This window comes from Rhinoderma darwinii, chromosome 5 (assembly GCF_050947455.1).
Source record: "Rhinoderma darwinii isolate aRhiDar2 chromosome 5, aRhiDar2.hap1, whole genome shotgun sequence".
Classification (NCBI taxonomy): Eukaryota; Metazoa; Chordata; class Amphibia; order Anura; family Rhinodermatidae; genus Rhinoderma; species Rhinoderma darwinii.
In genome coordinates this window covers 45612242-45631463 of record NC_134691.1, presented here as the reverse complement: position 1 = coordinate 45631463, position 19222 = coordinate 45612242, and the positions used below count along the sequence as shown (strand labels likewise).

General features: G+C 44.8%; 1 protein-coding gene across 1 annotated transcript in view; it reads left to right on the top strand.

Moving 5' to 3' along the window:
• The window catches only part of PTDSS1 (phosphatidylserine synthase 1), a 48375-nt gene that overhangs the window by 1929 nt on the left and 27224 nt on the right, over positions 1-19222 (top strand). The window contains exons 2-7 of the mRNA XM_075828021.1: positions 7650-7741; positions 10379-10423; positions 13442-13566; positions 14269-14427; positions 15738-15889; positions 18699-18840. Coding sequence (XP_075684136.1) covers positions 7650-7741; positions 10379-10423; positions 13442-13566; positions 14269-14427; positions 15738-15889; positions 18699-18840 — 715 coding nt within the window. The remainder of the gene's footprint in view (positions 1-7649; positions 7742-10378; positions 10424-13441; positions 13567-14268; positions 14428-15737; positions 15890-18698; positions 18841-19222) is intronic.

Here is a 19222-nt window from a genome sequence, read left to right as displayed (position 1 = left end):
GACAGTGCGTGAATTTTGCGCAACATGAATGCGTTGCGTAAAACTCACGACATTTCCTACCTTTGTGCGCTGTTTGCGCATCACGCACCCATTGAAGTCAATGGGTGCGTGAAAACCACGCATGCCGCACGAACTGCGTGATTCGCGCAACAGCTGTCAAACTCTGAATGTAAACCGAAAAGCACCACGTGCTTTTCTGTTTACAGACATCCAAACGGAGTGTCATAATGATGGCGGCTGCGCGAAAAGCACGCAGCCGCGCATCATACACTGATGACACACGCAGCTGTTAAGTGCCTTTTGCGCACGCAAAACGCCGCGTTTTTTGCGTTCACAAAATGCACACGCTCGTGTGAATCCGGCCTTAGGCTGCTTTCATGTGCACGTATTGGCCCCATATTTAACAGTCCATATTATGGACCTAATGTCCCATGTAGTTCCACTGATCGGGACTTGGATCACCATATAGTGTTAGGTCTTTATTCTTACATATTTCTTGTCCGTGTGTTGCCCCTTTTAACAACGGACAGCACACTGACCCATCTAAGTCAATGGGACTATTCACACATCCGTTTTTGATTCACGGCGCTTATATCTATTGCGATAAACTCAAAGCATCCCTATTCTGATCTGGATTTACGGATCAGACGCCCATTAAAGTCTATGGGTCCGTGAAAAAAAACTTACTGCTCGGTTGCTAAGAAATGCAGAGAAAAATGAAAAGTCAAACCAGGAAGTGCTCAGAGGGGAAAAACGGACGACACACGGGCGCAACACGGACATTCATATGCATGTAAAAGGCTAGTTATTTGCAGACGCGAATCGGTCACGCTCGTCTTCACTTCGGTAGAATTGGGAGGTTTAGGTGTTGCAGCTGTGTAACAGCCTTCTAAAAAGGAGAGATTCTCTTTAAAGGGTAACTAAATGTTCAACAAAATTGTGACGTGTCGTAGTGACATGTCAGAAGTTTTGATTGGTGGCGGTCTGAGCACTGAAACCCCCACCGATCGATAAAACAGTGTCCGAAGCGCTCGTGTGAGCTCTTAGGCCCTGTTCACACTGAGTTTTTTTGACGTGGAAACCGCGTCGGAAAATGCGCAACAAAACACCCGAAAATGCCTCCCATTGATTTCAATGGGGAGGCAGAGGCGTTTTTTTACATCGAGCGGAAAAATAGTCTCGCGGTAAAAAGAAGCGTCATGCCCTATCTTCGGGCGTTTATACCTCTGACCTTCCATTGACATCAATGGGAGACAGGGAAAGCGTATTTCGCTGCGTTTTTTGCCCGTAGCACTCAATGGGAGCGAGCGAAAAACGCGGCAAACGGTGTGCAAGCAGGTCAAAATCTGCCTCAAAATCCTAAACCGAATTATGAGGCAGAATTTTCCTCCTGCAAAAAAACTCAGTGTGAACAGGGCTGCCTGCACACCGTTTGCTGCGTTTTTCTACGCGTATTTTTCTCGCGGCCATTGATTGCTACGGGCAAAAAACTCAGCGAAATACGCTTTCTCTGCCTCCCATTGATGTCATTGAGAGGTCAGATGTGTAACCGCACGAAGATAGGGCATGACGCCTCGCGGGAGAAAACTGCCTCCCATTGAAATCAATGGGAGGCAATTTCGGACGTTTTTTGACGAGTTTTGCGGAGCGGTTTCCGTGCCCAAAAAATCGTCAAAATGCTCCGTGTGAACGTCGCGTAGTTTCTGTTTTTCCGGAAAGCCCGTGTATCCGGGTACTTGCTCAGACTTTCTATTGTGCCCGTACTCCGATATATTGATTTCCGGAAAAAGCCGAACAGAAACAAAGCGGCTAAGAGCTCACACGAACGCTTCTGCCGCTTCGTTTTAGCAATTGGTGGGGGTCTCAGTGCTCGGACCGCCACCAATCCAAACGTCTGACATGTCACTATGACATGTCAGAAGTTTGTTGAATATTTAGTTACCCTGTAAGGAGCAGCCCTTGACCTAGCAGATTTGGTGCGACCAGGATTCATCTAACAGGGTGCTGAGTATTACAATGTGCAGGCAGATTCCCGGCTCCACAACCGCAGCGGTTGGATCCCCTGTGAGCAACTCCTGGTTGGGGGAGCTGTAAGTAAAAACTGTTGCTCCAATTGGGCAATCCCTAGCTCCAGTGAATATCACACCTATTTATTTTTTGTGGAAAGGTCATGGCAGAGCCGGAGTTATTTTTCCTCATTCTGTCGGTAGGATTACATTGTTCGATTGTGTCTTATAACTGGCCGGTAACGCTGTAATCTTTCCACGTATGTGACTGACTGATAATAGGATTTTGCAGGGGAAGCTTTTCATACTTGCTTTTAAGCCTCATTTCTAAGCAGCAATTTTACAGACCATCGGTGGTTTATATAACATTTCCTTCAGCAATAATCCTACATTGGCTGCCACTTTTGAATCTGAACTTAGCAGGATATGTATTGTACAAATGCTTGACACGCCACCCTGTGGTGATCGATGATAGTGGTCAGTGTAGGATTGACGAGCCTTCCTGCGTCCGGCTCTGATCGGTGTTAGGGTATGTTCACACGCACTAACTACGGACGTAATTCGGGCGTTTTTGCCCCGAATTACGTCCGAAAATAGCGCCTCAATAGCGTTGACAAACATCTGCCCATTGAAAGCAATGGGCAGACGTTTGTCTGTTCACACGAGGCGTATATTTACGCGTCGCTGTCAAATGACGGCGCATAAATAGACGCCCGCGTCAAAGAAGTGACCTGTCACTTCTTTGGCCGTAATTGGAGCCGTTATTCATTGACTCCAATGAATAGCAGCGCCAATTACGTCCGTAATGGACGCGGCGTTCAAGCGCCTGCACATGCCGTTACGGCTGAAATTACGGGGATGTTTTCAGGCGGAAACATCCCCGTAATTTCAGCCGTTACGGACGCTGTCGCGTGAACATACCCTTAGTCTGGGTTCACACGAGCACATTAACGTCCGTAATTGACGGACGTAATTCGGCCGCAAGTCCCGGACCGAACACAGTGCAGGGAGCCGGGCTCCTAGCATCATATTTATGTACGATGCTAGGAGTCCCTGCCTCTCTGCAGGACAACTGTCCCGTACTGTAATCATGTTTTCAGTACGGGACAGTACTTCCACGGAGAGGCAGGGACTCCTAGCATTGTACATAACTATGATGCTAGGAGCCCGGCTCCCTGCACTGAGTTCGGTCCGGGACTTCCGGCCGAAATACGTCCGTCCATTACGGACGTTAATGTGGTCGTGTGAACCCAGCCTTATTGAGGTAATGTTCACAGCTAATGGAGGAATCGCAGTAGCTTGCACTCCGCGTAATTCATTTGCAAGGAGGGTCATTTATAAATGGTCGTGTGTAAACCCCGGCTCACTAACTGCTAATGTGGTTGGCTGAGAATTGGGATATTTTAAAACCCCCAAGAACCTGTATGGGAAAAAAACCTTCCTAATATATTTGCCATTGAAGTTCTTCATTGGTACTTCACTTCGGAAACTTCCCTGTATCCTAGTCATACAACACGGGTGCGTAATACCCATAACGGGGGAGAGGGGAAGAAGCTGGATGATTGGTGTATGTAGCTTCGCTGACCCGTGAGTGAACGTCTGCGATCTGCCCGCACCTACGCTAATGCCGGGCTGCATCTTGCCTGCTGTGATTGTACCTCGCCCTATCTGTGAGCCACTGCCAACATAGATTACTCTGGGGATACTAGCTGCCAACGCCTCATGCACACCAACGTGTTTTTGCGCCCGCAATTTACCCGCAAAAATTAGGCTGAATTGCAGACCAATTCAATGCTTTGGCCCCATTCACACGACTGGTTTACACGGACCGTGTATTGCCCAGAGCCCGGACCGCAAAAAAATAGTACAAGTCATTATATGGGCCGCATTTGCGGTCCAGGCTTATTGAAATCAACGTGTGCCCTGTCTCTTATTTGCGGATGACGCTCCGCGGCCGTCTGTGCCGTAATCACGGACCATGTGCATGAGGCCTTAGTCTCCACTTCCTAGTTTAGCTCCACGCCATAACCGCTGGCAACACCGTGGATCTCTCCTCCTGTATGCCCCATGACAGTCACTACCTCTACGGGCCTGTAACCGCATAAGAGCTTACAATCTGGAATGGTAAAAGTAACACAATAGTCAGTTGTGAGGCGCTGACTGCTGTGTTAAAGTTTCATGAACCTGTCGTCCAGCCAGTATTTGAGCTAACACGGATATAACATGCAGAGTGATGCAACAAGGGTAGCTGGTCGAGATTATAGCAGTGTGGAGTTGAGATATTTGTGACCAGGTGAGGTAGTATATGGACTATGTATATGTGGCATTTCTCTCCTTGAAGAAATTTGGTTTTTAAGGCACGCTTAAAACTGGGAGCGTTAGGAGCAAGCCTTGTGGTACGGGGCAGGGAGTTCTACAGAAGTGCTGCAGCACAGGAGAAGAGTTGCAGATGGGAGTGATTGGAATAAAATAAGGGAGTATGACACCGGGCATGATCAGGTTTGTAACCAAATGCGGATGAAGCTTCCTTCTCCCGATTTTTCCTCCGCCCCCTCAGCTATCTGGGCATAGAAGTGGCCCCTGCCCCAGCTGCCTCCTCCCTGGGGTCAGGAATCAAAAGTGATACCCTAAAGCCACAGGTGGGGAACCTATTTTTCTGCCAAGGCCATTTGGATATTTAGAACATCATTCGTGGGCCATACAAAATGATCAACTTAAAAATTACCCTGCTATATGTGGTCAAACATTTAACAAACTCCCCCCTAATGTGATGGCTGGAACTGCTTCTCTTTGGTGTGGCCTGTCTGAGTAGGCCGCGGCTCGCAGCAAATGCATTTCGCTTCCAACTCTACATGAGGCTTCAGCTAAATTTCTACATTTTAGGAGCAGGAGGAAGGTGGATAGAGCCAAATAGTACTAGTGAATAGGGATGCACGATGCATCGAAACTTCGATACTTTGCATCCCCAAACGGTTCGTTACCGTTATTTCATGTATTTCGATACTGAGCTGTGCGGCCGCAAATCCCAGTATAGTAAGACATGAATGTATGAGAGCGGGGCTGCTGCCGTGTAACACAGCCAATGCCCTGCTCCTGAGTCCTGACAACAAGTGCGCGGGGTCAGGATGATGCGGCCGGCGCAGCACTAATGATTGCCGGCACTGCAGACCGAACATGGTGTTTGCACTACAAAACACCTCCACGTCTTCAGTGCCTGAACACCGCTCATTAGTGCAGCACCGGCCGCATCACCTCATGCTGACCGCGCGCACTTCCTGTCAGGAGCGGGGCAATGGCTGTATTACACAGCCGCAGCCCCGCTCTATATTGGCGGAGATGAAAGAAACCTCTCCTCTCCACCGCTATTCTCCTGAATGCTGCGATCAATGCTGACTGCAGCATTCAGGAGGGGGGATTGAGGGATATGGGCAGACAGCCATTGAAGGACCCCAGGACTGTCTTACCATATTTCCTGTTGTTTGGGCATAGTTAAGTGTGTCATTATAACCAATAGTTTCCAGAGGCTAGCAAGGTTATTGGGCTAGGTATTGTTCCAAGAAACATCCTCCCATTATTAGTGTTAAGGCAACTCTATAGTGTGTATATATATATATATATATATATATATATATATATATATATATATATATATAGATGCAAGAAAAACAGAGTCTTAGAGCCAATATATATCAAAGAGTATCAAAAAAGGTTCTTTATTCAATATATATAACAACAAACATTTAAAACTGTATATGACAGGAGAAACTCAATGTAATGTCAACACAGCGATATATCCGGGAAACCCAGATTATAGGTAGTAAACCATTAACCAATATGGATTTACAGGCAAGAGTATCATTAGTTAGAGAGTGCAGTGCAAGTATTATTGCTGCTACAGGGCCAAAGGATCCTGACAAAAAGCATGGATGTACTAAAGAGATAGAGGTAAGCCATCCCCTGAAACTCCAGGAGTAGGCATGATAATCTTACCCATATAAAGTCTTGATGAGTTCCCTGACGATCGGTGTGTGCGCCCCGGCGCGCGTTTCGCGACTATTCGCTTCCTCAAGGGGGAGTGGTATGTATGTCCAATAGCACCCTCTATATACCCCTTCTATAAGTGACCCAGGTGTGTGTTATGTACGTTCTGCCTCGCCAAAAGGTGTACGGCGCGCATCCGACGCCGCAGCCGGAAGTGTGGCAAGCCCCACTTCCGCCCTCCAGTGCTGCGGCGCACATCCGGGCTCCAGACGCGTACTGAGAGACCCGGACATGCGCACCGCACTGAAAGAGGAGCGGGCGCGGCCAGCCACAGTCCCGGCCGCGTACGTCAGGAGCGCGCACCCCATTGGACAGCGCAGAACAGATGTGGACAGGTAAATATATAACATGACATCTATTTATATGTTTGTATTGCGATTAGTTCACTCTAACCAAATTGATGTCGATATAATATTCAAGTGCGGTGCGCATGTCCGGTGGGTACGATTATCATGCCTACTCCTGGAGTTTCAGGGGATGGCTTACCTTTATCTCTTTAGTATATTCATGCTTTTTGTCAGGATCCTTTGGCCCTGTAGCAGCAATAATACTTGCACTGCACTCTCTAACTAATGATACTCTTGCCTGTAAATCCATATTGGTTAATGGTTTACTACCTATAATCTGGGTTTCCCTGATATATCGCTGTGTTGACATTACATTGAGTTTCTCCTGTCATATACAGTTTTAAGTGTTTGTTGTTATATATATTGAATAAAGAACCTTTTTTGATACTCTTTGATATATATTGGCTCTAAGACTGTGTTTTTCTTGCATCTATATAGTTAAGTGTGTCCTAACAACTGCCTGTGTACTATCCGTACACAGGCTAATGTACTGGCATATAGATATATGCCAGTACATTAAAGTTTAAAAATAAAAGTAAAAACAAAGTAATGTTAAATAAAAAAATATACACATACACTATTTTTACAATAAAGAATTAAAATAAGTCTCAATACATAAAATATACACACATTCGGTATTGGCGCGGCCGTAATAACCGGCACAACAATTTGTTTGCGTCATTTATGATGTGTACGCTGTAAAAAAATAAAATAAAAACTGCTTTCTATCACTTATGTGATGTGAGGCACGAGGTGTGATAAATAGTAATTAACCCCTTGATGTACCTTACACATTAACTCATTATAAATGAGAAACTTGATGGGGTTAATTATTATTAATGTGAGGCACATTCAAAATTCATCACGCCTCGCACCTCACATCAGAAAATGTAAGATTTTTTTTTTTATTACTGTAGGCCAAGTATCGTTTTGGTATCGAAATCGCAATACTACACAAAGTATCGGTATCGAAGTCCAAATTCTGGTATCGTGACATCTCTACTAGTGAATGAGGCGGCGGGCTAAGTGCCGATCCGGGAGTGGACCTGTCCAGTCACCTGACCTCATTGCAACCTCTGACTATGCTCTAGATCCAAGGTTCTTAACCTAAGATACATGTATCCCAGGGGGTACACGCCATGTCTCTAGGGAGAAACCTCTTTCTTTTGGTCTGGTGACCGATCCCCATCATTTGTTGAGGGCAGTAAGGATTGCATTTGACCTATTGTTGCTCTAATCTTTGTATGTTTTCTAGGGAAGACACAAGCCCAGAAGACAATATATGGAGAGGAATCCTGTCCGTCATCTTCTTCTTCCTAATTATCAGCGTCTTAGCCTTCCCCAATGGTAACGTACCTTTCATTGTCTGTCTGTTCCCTCCGGAAACGTGTTAGTCTCTATTCGTACTGCGTTTGAGCCCTACATCAGATGTATGCATCTGGGGTATTGCCTGACATACCTCTGATGGAAGACTCTGGCGTATGCCACTGCCCTACGCTTTTCTATACTGCAAAAAAAACAATGGCATACCAGCCCGACCGAAGCCAAAAGGACACTTCTTTGGCCTCCATTGGGTGAATGAAGCCCTAAGAATACATTTGGTGTATATACCAAATAAAGGGCTCAAACACAGTCTGAATAGAGCCTAAGGCCCAGTTCACACAGAGTTTTTTTGACGCGGAAAACTCGCCAAAAAAGTCTGAAAATGCCCCCCATTTCAATGGGAAGCGGAGGTGTTTGTTTTTCCGCTCGCGGGGAAAAAAAAAAAATTCTCGTGGAAAAAAGAAGCGACATGCCCTATCTTCGGGCGTTTACGTCTCTGACCTCAATGGGAGGCAGAGAAAGCGTATTTTGCGGCATTTTGCCCATTGGCGCTCAATGGCTGCTGGTGAAAAACGCCTCGGAAAACCTGGCAAATGGCGCATGCAGGCAGATCAAAATCTGCCTCAAAATGGAATTTTGAGGCAGAATTTTCTGCCTGCAAAAAAACTCAGTGTGAACATAGCCTAACATGCAAGTGAGTGAATAAAAAATAAATCAATCTCATTCATATTACGTATTTGAAACCTGTTGAGTTTTTTTTAACCACAACCCGCCCCGTGTGTTCTATTCTCATCCTATGACTTCAAAAATAAAATGTTCCAGTGCGTGTTCACACAGTGCTATGTTTGATGCATTTATTTTTTTATACCCGAAGCCAAGAGCATTGAGCACCGGTATACCGTACTTCCAGTGTTGCCCCTGGCTCAGTACCACAACAGCTTTGTACTACCTGTAAGTGCAGGTGCCCGACCGAATGTCAGATGGGCAAACCTCAATCCTTTATATACACTATGCCAATATAATCCAGGTTTACTCTGGCATGGCGGACATTGCACCATTGAATGTTGAAACCTAATATCACGAGTAACCTGCAGAGGGGACATTTCCAACCCATTAGTTTATAGAAAAATGGAGTATCTCAAGCCTCCGTATTAGGTTTGTTACGTCTTTATCCCGGTTACATCCATTTGTCTGTTAGTGACATCTAAAATGTTTTTATTATTTTCATGTGTGCAAAAATACGGATCTGATCTTGGACACATTATGATCAGAAGCTGCAGAATCACTGATTAGAAACCTCGAGATGCTGTTTTCTCACTCCTATTCCATCCTTCATTTCTTGGGGCATGTTCACACAGTACGGTTTTGTCGTTGGCTAAATATAAGATCCACCTCTGAAACTGGGGCACCTGCTGTGGTTGGCGTGTGGACCCGCGCACATATTGTAATTCAGTGGAGATAATCCGATTTAGAATCATTCGAGAGCGTAAAATACCCAAGTCACATGCGTTGCTGATTCTGTCAGAGTTTAGGTACAGAATCCGCCCTTAATCCTGATAAAATCCTTAACATGTGAATATGGACTTATTCTTAACAGCTATGACTAAATTTACAGCCATTTTTGGATAAAATGAAGTAACTTTGCAAACCGTTTTGATTAACCCCTTACTGACATTTCACTAATTGTAAGTAGAGGGGAATGTGTCTGAATCCGCCCGATACTCAGCAGGTGTTGGCTGTATGTTACAGCCGACGCTTCACTGTAACGGCCGAGATCGGAGTTCACTCCAACCCAGGCCATTTAACCACTTAGATGCTAGTGACCGCGGCATCTAAGCCATTAGAAACAAGGGGCAGCCCCATCTGTCACTTCATTGGCCCCTGCAACGCCTAGTATAGTCCCCCAGGTCTGCCACTTTCTGCTCCTATTAAGCCCTGCCAAAAATTACGATGCACTGCAATACATAAGTATTGCAGTGCATTGGACCAGCGTTCAAACATTCGCTTGTTCAAGTCCCCATGGGTGACAAAAATAAGTTTAATAAAAGATTTAATAATGTACAAAAAAAAAATATTAAAAGTACAATAAAACCATTTGTATTTATCTCCTAAATGAATGTCAAATAAAAACACAGTATCTGTAAAAGTCCAAAAACCAAATAAACACAATCTTCAGTAGTCTGACCAGCCATGCTGAGGCCATGATCCTCTCTATAGCGTAGCTTCAACTTGTCACGTTGAGATACTGATGGCAGCTCGTATATGGTGGATCTATAGACATCAACTTCTGTATGTATAAAGGGCCTGTTCACATCAGCGATGGCTTTCCATTCCAGGGTTCCGTCGGGGTGAACTCCGCTATTGATTCAGTCGTTAAAACGGAAACCTGCCGGAATGGTGACGAACGGAAACCATTAGCAATATTTCCGTCACCATTGATATCAATGGTGACTGAAACAGAAGCTGTGGTTTCAGTCTGACTTTCCGTTGTGGCGTTCACCCGACGGAACCCTGGAACGGAAAGCCAACGCTGATGTGAACAGGCCCTTACCTGATCTTTAAAATTTACCAATAAATAAGTCACTTTTTTGCGTTGAACTTGAATCCTGAAGAGCCCTCCGCGATGAGTTTTCTCATGAGTCTTTCTTGACCTTTTTGCAGGTCCCTTCACGCGGCCGCACCCGGCACTATGGAGGATGGTGTTTGGTAAGTGATATTTGTCAGAACTGCTTACGTGCTTAGTACGGTAGAAAAAAGACCTTTGTCCGTCAACCAAGGGATGGGAGAGGACGTGTATAAAGGGAAGGTATATGGGTAAACGTATAGTAATATTCTACCGCACTCAGGGTTTGAAAAGACATTTCAGTCCAAAGACTTGATTTTATCAGACCCGTGAAAAACCCCTTTTGATTTATTCTGGTGTGCCATACTCTATTGACAATCCACTGAAGTTGTCCTGAAATGACCCCAAAATCCATGACTTTAGGGCAGCTGTTGTAGATGAAACTTTAGCATCCTATCTATTGGGGCTTGCCAAACCGTTACTATTTGCCCCCAGCCCTGTGGTTCCTAGGTAACAGACCACGTCCTAAATAATCACTCACATGGTTAGATGACTCACCCTGTGGCTTTCCGCCCCGCGATCTGCTGAGGCATTGCGCTGCCTGGATGGAAATTACGTGTGGTTAACCCTTGTTTACTTCCACGTATACAGGCATCATGGCTACACTTACTGCGGACCTTTTATGTTTTGTATTTTAAAGTTGTAGGTTTACATTATTTGTAATAATATACTTTCATTTGCGTTTCGTTTGTTTCCCGCAGCCTCGTTTCCTGCTCACTGTTCTCTATCGGTTGCTCTGCACATTCTAGCTGGTTGTACATGTAACGGTATAGTGCTGCGTGGCCAACAACCACATGGCGAAAGTTTATCTGAATTGCCACGGTTTTGCAATGCATTTTTTTTTATTTTTTTTGCTGTGCATCTTGTACAGGTGAAACGCACCTGGCATTTGGTCAAGAACCGCATCACAAAACTGCAGCAATTCGCACTTAAACCGAACGTTACGTGTACGCTACGGCACATTACCACAGCCCTTATTCTAGTTGTTGCTGATTTTACCACCGCAACCAGATTTTTCATTGTAAAGAACAGGACTTAAAAAAATAATAAATTCCTGTTCACACAATGTGGCACCGAGCACCACAATTTCTAGAATATGCCTCCTAATGTCAATTCAGCGTTTTTATCACTTGTACGCTCGTCTTCAGCGGTTGTGCTATTGCTTAGGTACAACTCTCGGTTGGATGTATATGAGAAGCAGCCGGCAATCTAAGACCTCCAACTGAGAGGACCCTCGGAGGCAGTTGCAAAATGAAGAAGTCCATAAATTCCGCTATGGAAGGTACACTATATGGACAAAAGTATTGGGACACCTACACATTTAGGAGCGCATATTAGGAGCTTTTATGACATCCCAATCAAAATCCATGGGCATTAATATTGAGTTGGTCCACCTCTGCAGGGAAAACATCTTCCACTCCTCTTCTGGGAAGACTTTCTACAAGATTTTGTATAGTGTCTGTGGGAATTTTTGCCCATTCATCCAGAATAACATTTGTGCGGTCAGACACTGATATTGGAGAAGAGGGCCTGGCACACAATCTCCGTTCTAGTTCATCCCAAAGTGTTGGATGGGATTGAGGTCAGGGCTTTATGCGGCCAGTCAAGTTCTTCCAACCAAACTCACCAACCATGTCTTTATGTACCTTGTACACTGGGGCACAGTCATTCTGGAAAAGAAAAGGGCCGAACCCAAAACTGTTCCCACAAAGTTGGAAGCTACGATTGTCCAAAATGTCTTGGTATGCTGAAACATATTAGGTTTTCCCTTCGCTGGAACTAAGGCTTCATGCACACGACTGTAGCCATGTGCACGGCCGTGATTTTCGGGTCGGCCGGCCACGGAGTGACCGCTACGAGCCGCCCGCAAATCGCAGGCCGTGCACATGGCCGCGGCCATTATTTTCAATGAGCCCGGACCGCAGAACACGGCCGTAATAAGGCATGTCCGTTCTTTCTGCGGTACGGGCTCCTGGGCCATGCACGGACCGTGAAAAGCACGGTCGTGTGCATGGCCCCATAGGAATGAATGAAGCCGCAATTCTCCCGTGGATTTTCGGGGGAATTGCGGCCGCAAAAGCGCGTTCGTGTGCATGAGGCCTATGCCAACCCCTGAAAAACAACTTCATAGTATTCTCTCCCCTCCAAAGTTTACAGTTGGCACAATGCAGTCACGCAGGTAACGTTCTCCTGGTACTCACCAAACCCAGACTCGTCCATGAAACTGGCAGATAGAGAAGCGTGATTCATCACTCCACAGAACACGTTTCTACTGCTCCAGAGTCCAGGGGCAGCTTTACACCACTCCATCCGACGCTTGGCATTGTGCTTGGTGATGTAAGGCTTGAGTGCAGCTGCTTGGCCATTGAAAACCATGAAGCTCCCGGGGCAGAGTTTTTGTGTGGATGTTGGTCCAGAGGAGGTTTGGAACTCACGAGTCAGCAGAGCGTTGGCAACTTTTTTTTATGCGCCTCAGCGGTGACCCGGCTCTGTAACTTTACGTTGTCTGCCACTTTGAGACGGAGTTGCTGTGGTTCCTAAACACTTCCACTTAGTAATAATATGACTCATAGTTGATTGTGAGATTTCTTCCCTCCTAGATATTCCACCCACTGACTTGTTACAACGCTGGTGTCCTATTACAGGACCACGCTGGGATTCAGTGATCTCTTTAGACGGACCCGTTCTTTCACCAATGTCTGTAAAGGCGACTGCAAGGCGAGGTGCTGGACTTTATACACCTGTGGCAGTGGGACTGAATGTAACCCCTGAATTAAATGATTGAAAGAAAGGAGGGGGCCCCAGTATTTTTGTCCATATAAGTGTATATTTGGAATGCGGATTGAAAGATGCCACCTTTCCCTTCCTCTGCCAACTAATCTGTTTATGATGCCCGGTAGTAAAGAGAGTCATTGAAATCATATTATGGCTCTGCAGAGGTACGAACACTAGTTAATATAGTAAACCGAGAGCAGCAGTTTTGGAGCAGTTTTTTCTTTGAAGTAGTATTTTTATATTTTCTATTGTACTTAGTTTTGGCATAGTGTAATTGTTGTTCTAATGGTTTTTGTGTTCTGTTTTTTTTTTTTTTTGTCTTCTAGGCCTCAGTGTCCTTTATTTCCTGTTTTTAGTATTTCTGCTCTTCCTGAACCTCGAGCAGGTGAAATCCGTCATGTATTGGCTTGATCCAAACCTGCGTTACGCGACAAGAGAAGCTGATATTATGGTGGGAAATCATTAGGCTGATTATATACTCGTTATTTACAGCATTAATTCTAGATGGAAAAGTTCTGTATGGATCTGGACAAATTGCAGGTTGTAATAATGAAGCTTATATTGTGCGTCCATGTCTCACGTTTAAAGGTGTTGCCCATTTTCAGATAACCGTTTAGATAATTCTGAGCTGATAGGCGGGAATCACATCTATTAGCCAGAGTTTAAAGTAACTACAATGAGCCCCTCTTCTCTTTGTTGGATCCAGCACATCCGCATAGTCTACATACAGCCTATTGATTTCAAAGGGAACTGTGCAATGCTTCATTTCACCTGCAGTGGCGCTGTAGGGAAATTGAACACTTGCTGGGTTCCTCTATAGATTCTAGATGATCACTGAGGGTTCCAGGAGCAGGACTTCGTTCAGCTTGTTTTTGGGGAACCCCAAAATGGATTGCTCATAGTAGAAAACATCGCCATTTGCTGTAATAGCTTATAGCTATTTAAAATGGCTTATCTGAGCATATCAGACGATGGTCATCCTTGTGATTTCATATGATCGGAGCTCGCTACAGATATCCCAAAAAGTCAATTTCTACTGTTCCACAGACATTTGTTGAATTCTGGGTAAGGGGGAAGAGAACTTTGTACTTTATTTGCTTACATGTTTATGAAAAGGTTTGACTGCTTTTCTAAATGGTCTTCTTTTATACAGGAATATGCCATTAATTGCCATGTAATCACCTGGGAACGAATACTTAGTCACTTTGATATCTTTGCTTTTGGCCACTTCTGGGGCTGGGCTATGAAGGCCTTACTGATCCGTAGCTACGGCCTATGCTGGACTATTAGCATCACTTGGGAGCTGACAGAAGTAAGTGTGTGATTTCATAGTCAATCTCCCGCCTGTTTGTATAGCGGTATTACTTAATGGCGATGTCATAGAAGGGTTTTTTGGGACTATCCCTTGTGCTGACTGCGACACTTTTATTACTTTGGCATTCCATTTCTAGAACTCTGCAGCACTTACATTGCTCTCCACTGCCAAAGGGCACACTGTTAGCGGGGCAGCCTCATGCTTGCTTGGGTAAGGGACCAAAGACAGATTGAAGTATAAGGCAAGCCTGTGGTTTAATATTACTGGGTTTGTCTATCCGATTATGTGACGTTTTTAGTACAACTTTGCATTTATTACAAGTATGCTGTATGTATTTCCATTTAGAGCTGCACCGTTTCACATGGCTGCGTTTTGGCGTTCACATTCGTCCACAACCCCCTGATCGCTCAGGGTTCTACTGAACCAAACTTAGATTACAATAGAACCGTATCGTGATATATGTTTAATTTAGTAGAACCGCAGACGTAATATGGACGTGTGAAACATCAGACCGGCTCCCACATCTTCTCCTCGTAGGCTAGAGCTGCATAGTGACTTTGGTCACGCGGCATGAGGATTGCAACACCGCAAATAAAATGGTGAATATGGTCTCGTTTTGACACACAATTGAATGCAGCCGACACTACAATACAAAAAGATCCAAACCTGCTGGATTTTTCTATGCACAACCTTCATAGACTCTAATGTAAGTTGCGTGTGACTGCGATTCTTTTTTGGGGTGTCTTTAGGATGTTGCAAAGCCTAAATCACATGCGACTTGCAACAAAATCGCATCTTAAAATAGTTATGCAAACGCAAGTCAGACAGATTGCACTTTTTTTTTTTTTGTATTTTTTTTTTGTTGCATGACTAAAATCGCCATGTAGCCCTAACCAGAATTCCAGAGCAGGAGTCACAGGACCCTTGTTCTCCCAATGGGTTGGTCCTAGAGGCTGGGCCCCCACCTATCACACATTTTTGGCATGTCCTGTGGATATCCCCTTTAAGAACGGAGCCTCCGGTTCTTGGCAATGATGGACTAGGAATTAAAGGTATGTTCCAGTTGAATACTTCAATGACATGATAGTTGTGGGGGTCCAGCAGCAGGGATCTCGTTCTGTGGGATGATGTGGATGTGGCCTTATGTATAATGGGTGGAGGTTATGGAGACCTCAGAATGCTGCAGATTAATGGATACTTGCCGTGTAGCGACGTCTTGCGTGTGTTGAGGGCCTGTGCAACATGTTTTGTGGCTCTGATCTAGTAGCATAACTTTGTAACCTGTTCCCTCCTTCCCGTTTATTCAGCTGTTTTTTATGCACCTTCTTCCTAATTTTGCTGAGTGCTGGTGGGACCAAGTTATTCTGGACATCCTCTTATGTAATGGCGGTGGAATCCTGCTTGGCATGGTGGTCTGTCGCTTTTTGGAGATGAGAACTTATCATTGGGCGAGTTTCAAGTAGGTCCAACCTTGGGGCAACCTTTATTGTCTTGTTCTTAAAGTGAAAATGCATGTTTACAAGTCGGCCTGTTTTAAAGTGTTCCTTTAGTATCATGAGATGGGATCAGTAAAGGTTCAGTAGCTGGGGCCCCTGCTGATTTCCAGGGTAAAAAGACTGGTAGTGATCTACTGAGCGCCATTCTCCCTCAACTTTTATTACAAGAGTTCCACATTGGTGAGCTATGTAAACAGCAGTTCTATTGACTTAAAGGGGTTTTCCAGAATCATAAATTATCACCTGTTTAGGGGATAGGTGATAATTTTCTGATTGCTGGGGACCCCACTGCTCAGACCCCCACTAATTGTGATAACGGGGGTTTTGAACCTCCAGATCCTCCTCACTGCACCCCCCGCAGTGAGGAGGACATTGAATAGAGGGGCAGTCGAGCATGCGCTCGCGCTTCATTCACTGCGCTCCCCAAAGAGTGGAGGAGCTTCAGTGGAGCGGCTGCTGCTGAATTTCAAAGTCCATGGATAGGACAAACTGCTGATTACATTGCTTGACTGTTTCTGTCATTTTCATAGACCATGAAATTGAGCAGTAGCGCACATGCTCGAACGCTGCTTGTAGCTCCTCCTCACTGTGGGGAGTGTAATGAGAAGGATGTTTGGGACCCCCGTTCTCAGGATCGGTGGGGGTCCCAGCAGTGGAGCCCCTAGCGATCAGAAAATGATTACCTATCCTATGTGAAAACCCCTTTTAAATGAAATTGTAAAGCACCTGGCCCTTCAATTTTTTTGTTGTAAAATTTGTATATCTCAATGTAGGGCAATTAATCGAAATTCAGTGCAATTAATAGTCTTCTTGCGAATTTCGGTTTTATCAATTTATTTTCTCCCAGTTTAAACTGTATCTGCACCTTCAGGACGCAGATACAGTTGAACCCAATGGTAGAGCAGGGGACTGTAAGGTCTCTGCTCTACCATTCACTATGTATCGGTGGACACAAGACAGTGGCGTTATTGCGCCTGTCAGCGCCGAGCTGCACAGACCAGAGGAGCAGAGGGATCTCCTCCACTCGTTATTGGAGCGGGGTTAGGTGAATATGTATATTATTTTTATAAGGCACTATTGGGGGCAGCTGTGGGGGCATTCTACAGAGTGGGGGACAGCTATGGGAGATTTTATACTGTGCGGACGTGAGCTGTGGGGGCATTATACTGTGGGGAGGGCATCTACAGGGGCATTATACTGTGTGGAGGCAGCTATAGGACATTCTAATGTGTGGGGTGCACTATGGGGGCATGTGTGGGGCAGTGTCAAGGGGTATATTGTATACAGCAGTCTCAGGGGGATAAATACTAATTCAATAGCGTAGCATGCAAATAGGGGGCATGGCCTTAATCGTCCAATAATCGTAATCGAGGTTACATGTTCAATTAATCGTGATTTTGGTTTCGGTTATAATTGCCCAGCCCTATCTCCCAGCTATGTTGACAGTGGTAATTCTTACATCAATGAAACGTGATGTGCATGCATGTCAGAAGATTGATAAAAATAGAGGTGCACTGTAATGATGGCGTGCATGATTCTACTCCGAGAACCTTATGTTACTGAGTATTTACATTGGTTAACACGTATAACCGTTTGGCTCTCTTCACGCTGCACCAATGGTGCCCGGCCGACCCCATTTACTATACTGAGGTCCGGTGCAATTTACTGACTGGGGCTCTGACGGTAGTGTTAAATTTAGTTTTAGAATATATTTTTATTTTTTTCCCCTTCTGTAATTAGCCCTATCATATTATTACATCGGTCAGCTTTATAGCCTTCTGTAATTACATGCAGATCTATAGATTCCCTCTCTTCCGTTTACAGAATGTTCATCTATGACCGTAGCTATCGCCAGTATTACAAGTAGTGATAGTACTTTTTTTGTTTCTTTTTGGTTTTTTTTTACCCCTCAAGTACGTAGCTAGTATTAGCCTTAAAGGGATGTCCCAAGATTAACGTTTATCACCTGTCCTATGGCAGCCCCATAGAATGTGAATGGAGTGATGGGCGAGCATGCGCAGTACCGCTTTATTCGTATGGGGTGTACATGGATGGTCAGGTAAACCCATTCTTGGGATCGGTGTGGGTCCTATCACTCGGACCCCGATTAATCAGATATTTATCCCCAATCCTGTGGATCGGTGATAAATATTGATTTATGGGATTATTATTTTTTTTACTACTTTTGCACAATAAAAACGCTTTTTGTGATTTTATGTGGTGGTTAGTTTTTTTTAACTAGCTCCACAAGGGACTTGAAGATGCGATCCTTTGATTGCTTTCATAATACACTGCACTACTTATTTAGTGCAGTGTTTTATGCCTGCCTGTCAATATGTTACCTTTTCCATAGTATAAAAGCAATACCTATCATTACAAAAATAAATCATTCCTTAGTTGGCTGTATGGGGTTTACCGTGTATTTTTAAGTCTTCTTCCTTCCCTCTGTAGCTGGGCTCTTCCTTGTGTGATGCTGAACTCTGAGCCAATCAGATGTCTCCGCAGTTCTACTCCTCCCTCCTCTCACAGCTTGTAGTCTCAGAGTGATAGAGAACTGCAGCTACATCCCCCTCCTGCTATTTACTGTATTACTCTAGATAATTTTTATAGCAAACCTGCATTTGAGAGGGGTTTTAGATGTTGGTCGTCCATTACTTCATGATTGGTTCTCCATTAATTGTTAAAAATGTTATTCTGTAATACCTATCTGGGAAAGCTTGATGACCAGTAATATTTTTCCGCACATATAATCTGCCTTTCTTTCTCACTCAGAGACATTCACACAACTACGGGGAGATTAAAGAGGGCAGTGTTGCAATTTACCCCAGCAAGCTGGATCTATGTGCGTTGGTTTGACCCCAAGTCCTCATTTCAGAGAGTGGCTGGAGTGTATTTGTTCATGATCATTTGGCAGGTAAGAATTACTAGTATGTCTTCTCATTGGAGTTGTTAGATGACGAACTCAAACAGCCTACGTCTGTGCCCTGTGATCACCTCTCGGTTGCTAGATAGAAGTGCCACCCACCTTTTCTATTAGGGCTGTGGTGGAATCGGCATGTCCATGTAATTCATCTGAATGGCCTCTAGGAGAAATGTATGGCTGGCTGAATTGTCACCCTGCAATAACCACTAGTGATGCAGCAAGATTTCGGGGTGCCACTCAAAATCAAAAGCTATACTTTATTTATAGCTCTACCCCTGTTTAGCTGAAAAGTACCACATGGTCACAGCCACGACGTGTGCCAAAAGGAGCCGTGGACACGTGGCGCTCTTAGAAGATTACAGAGTGCGATTTT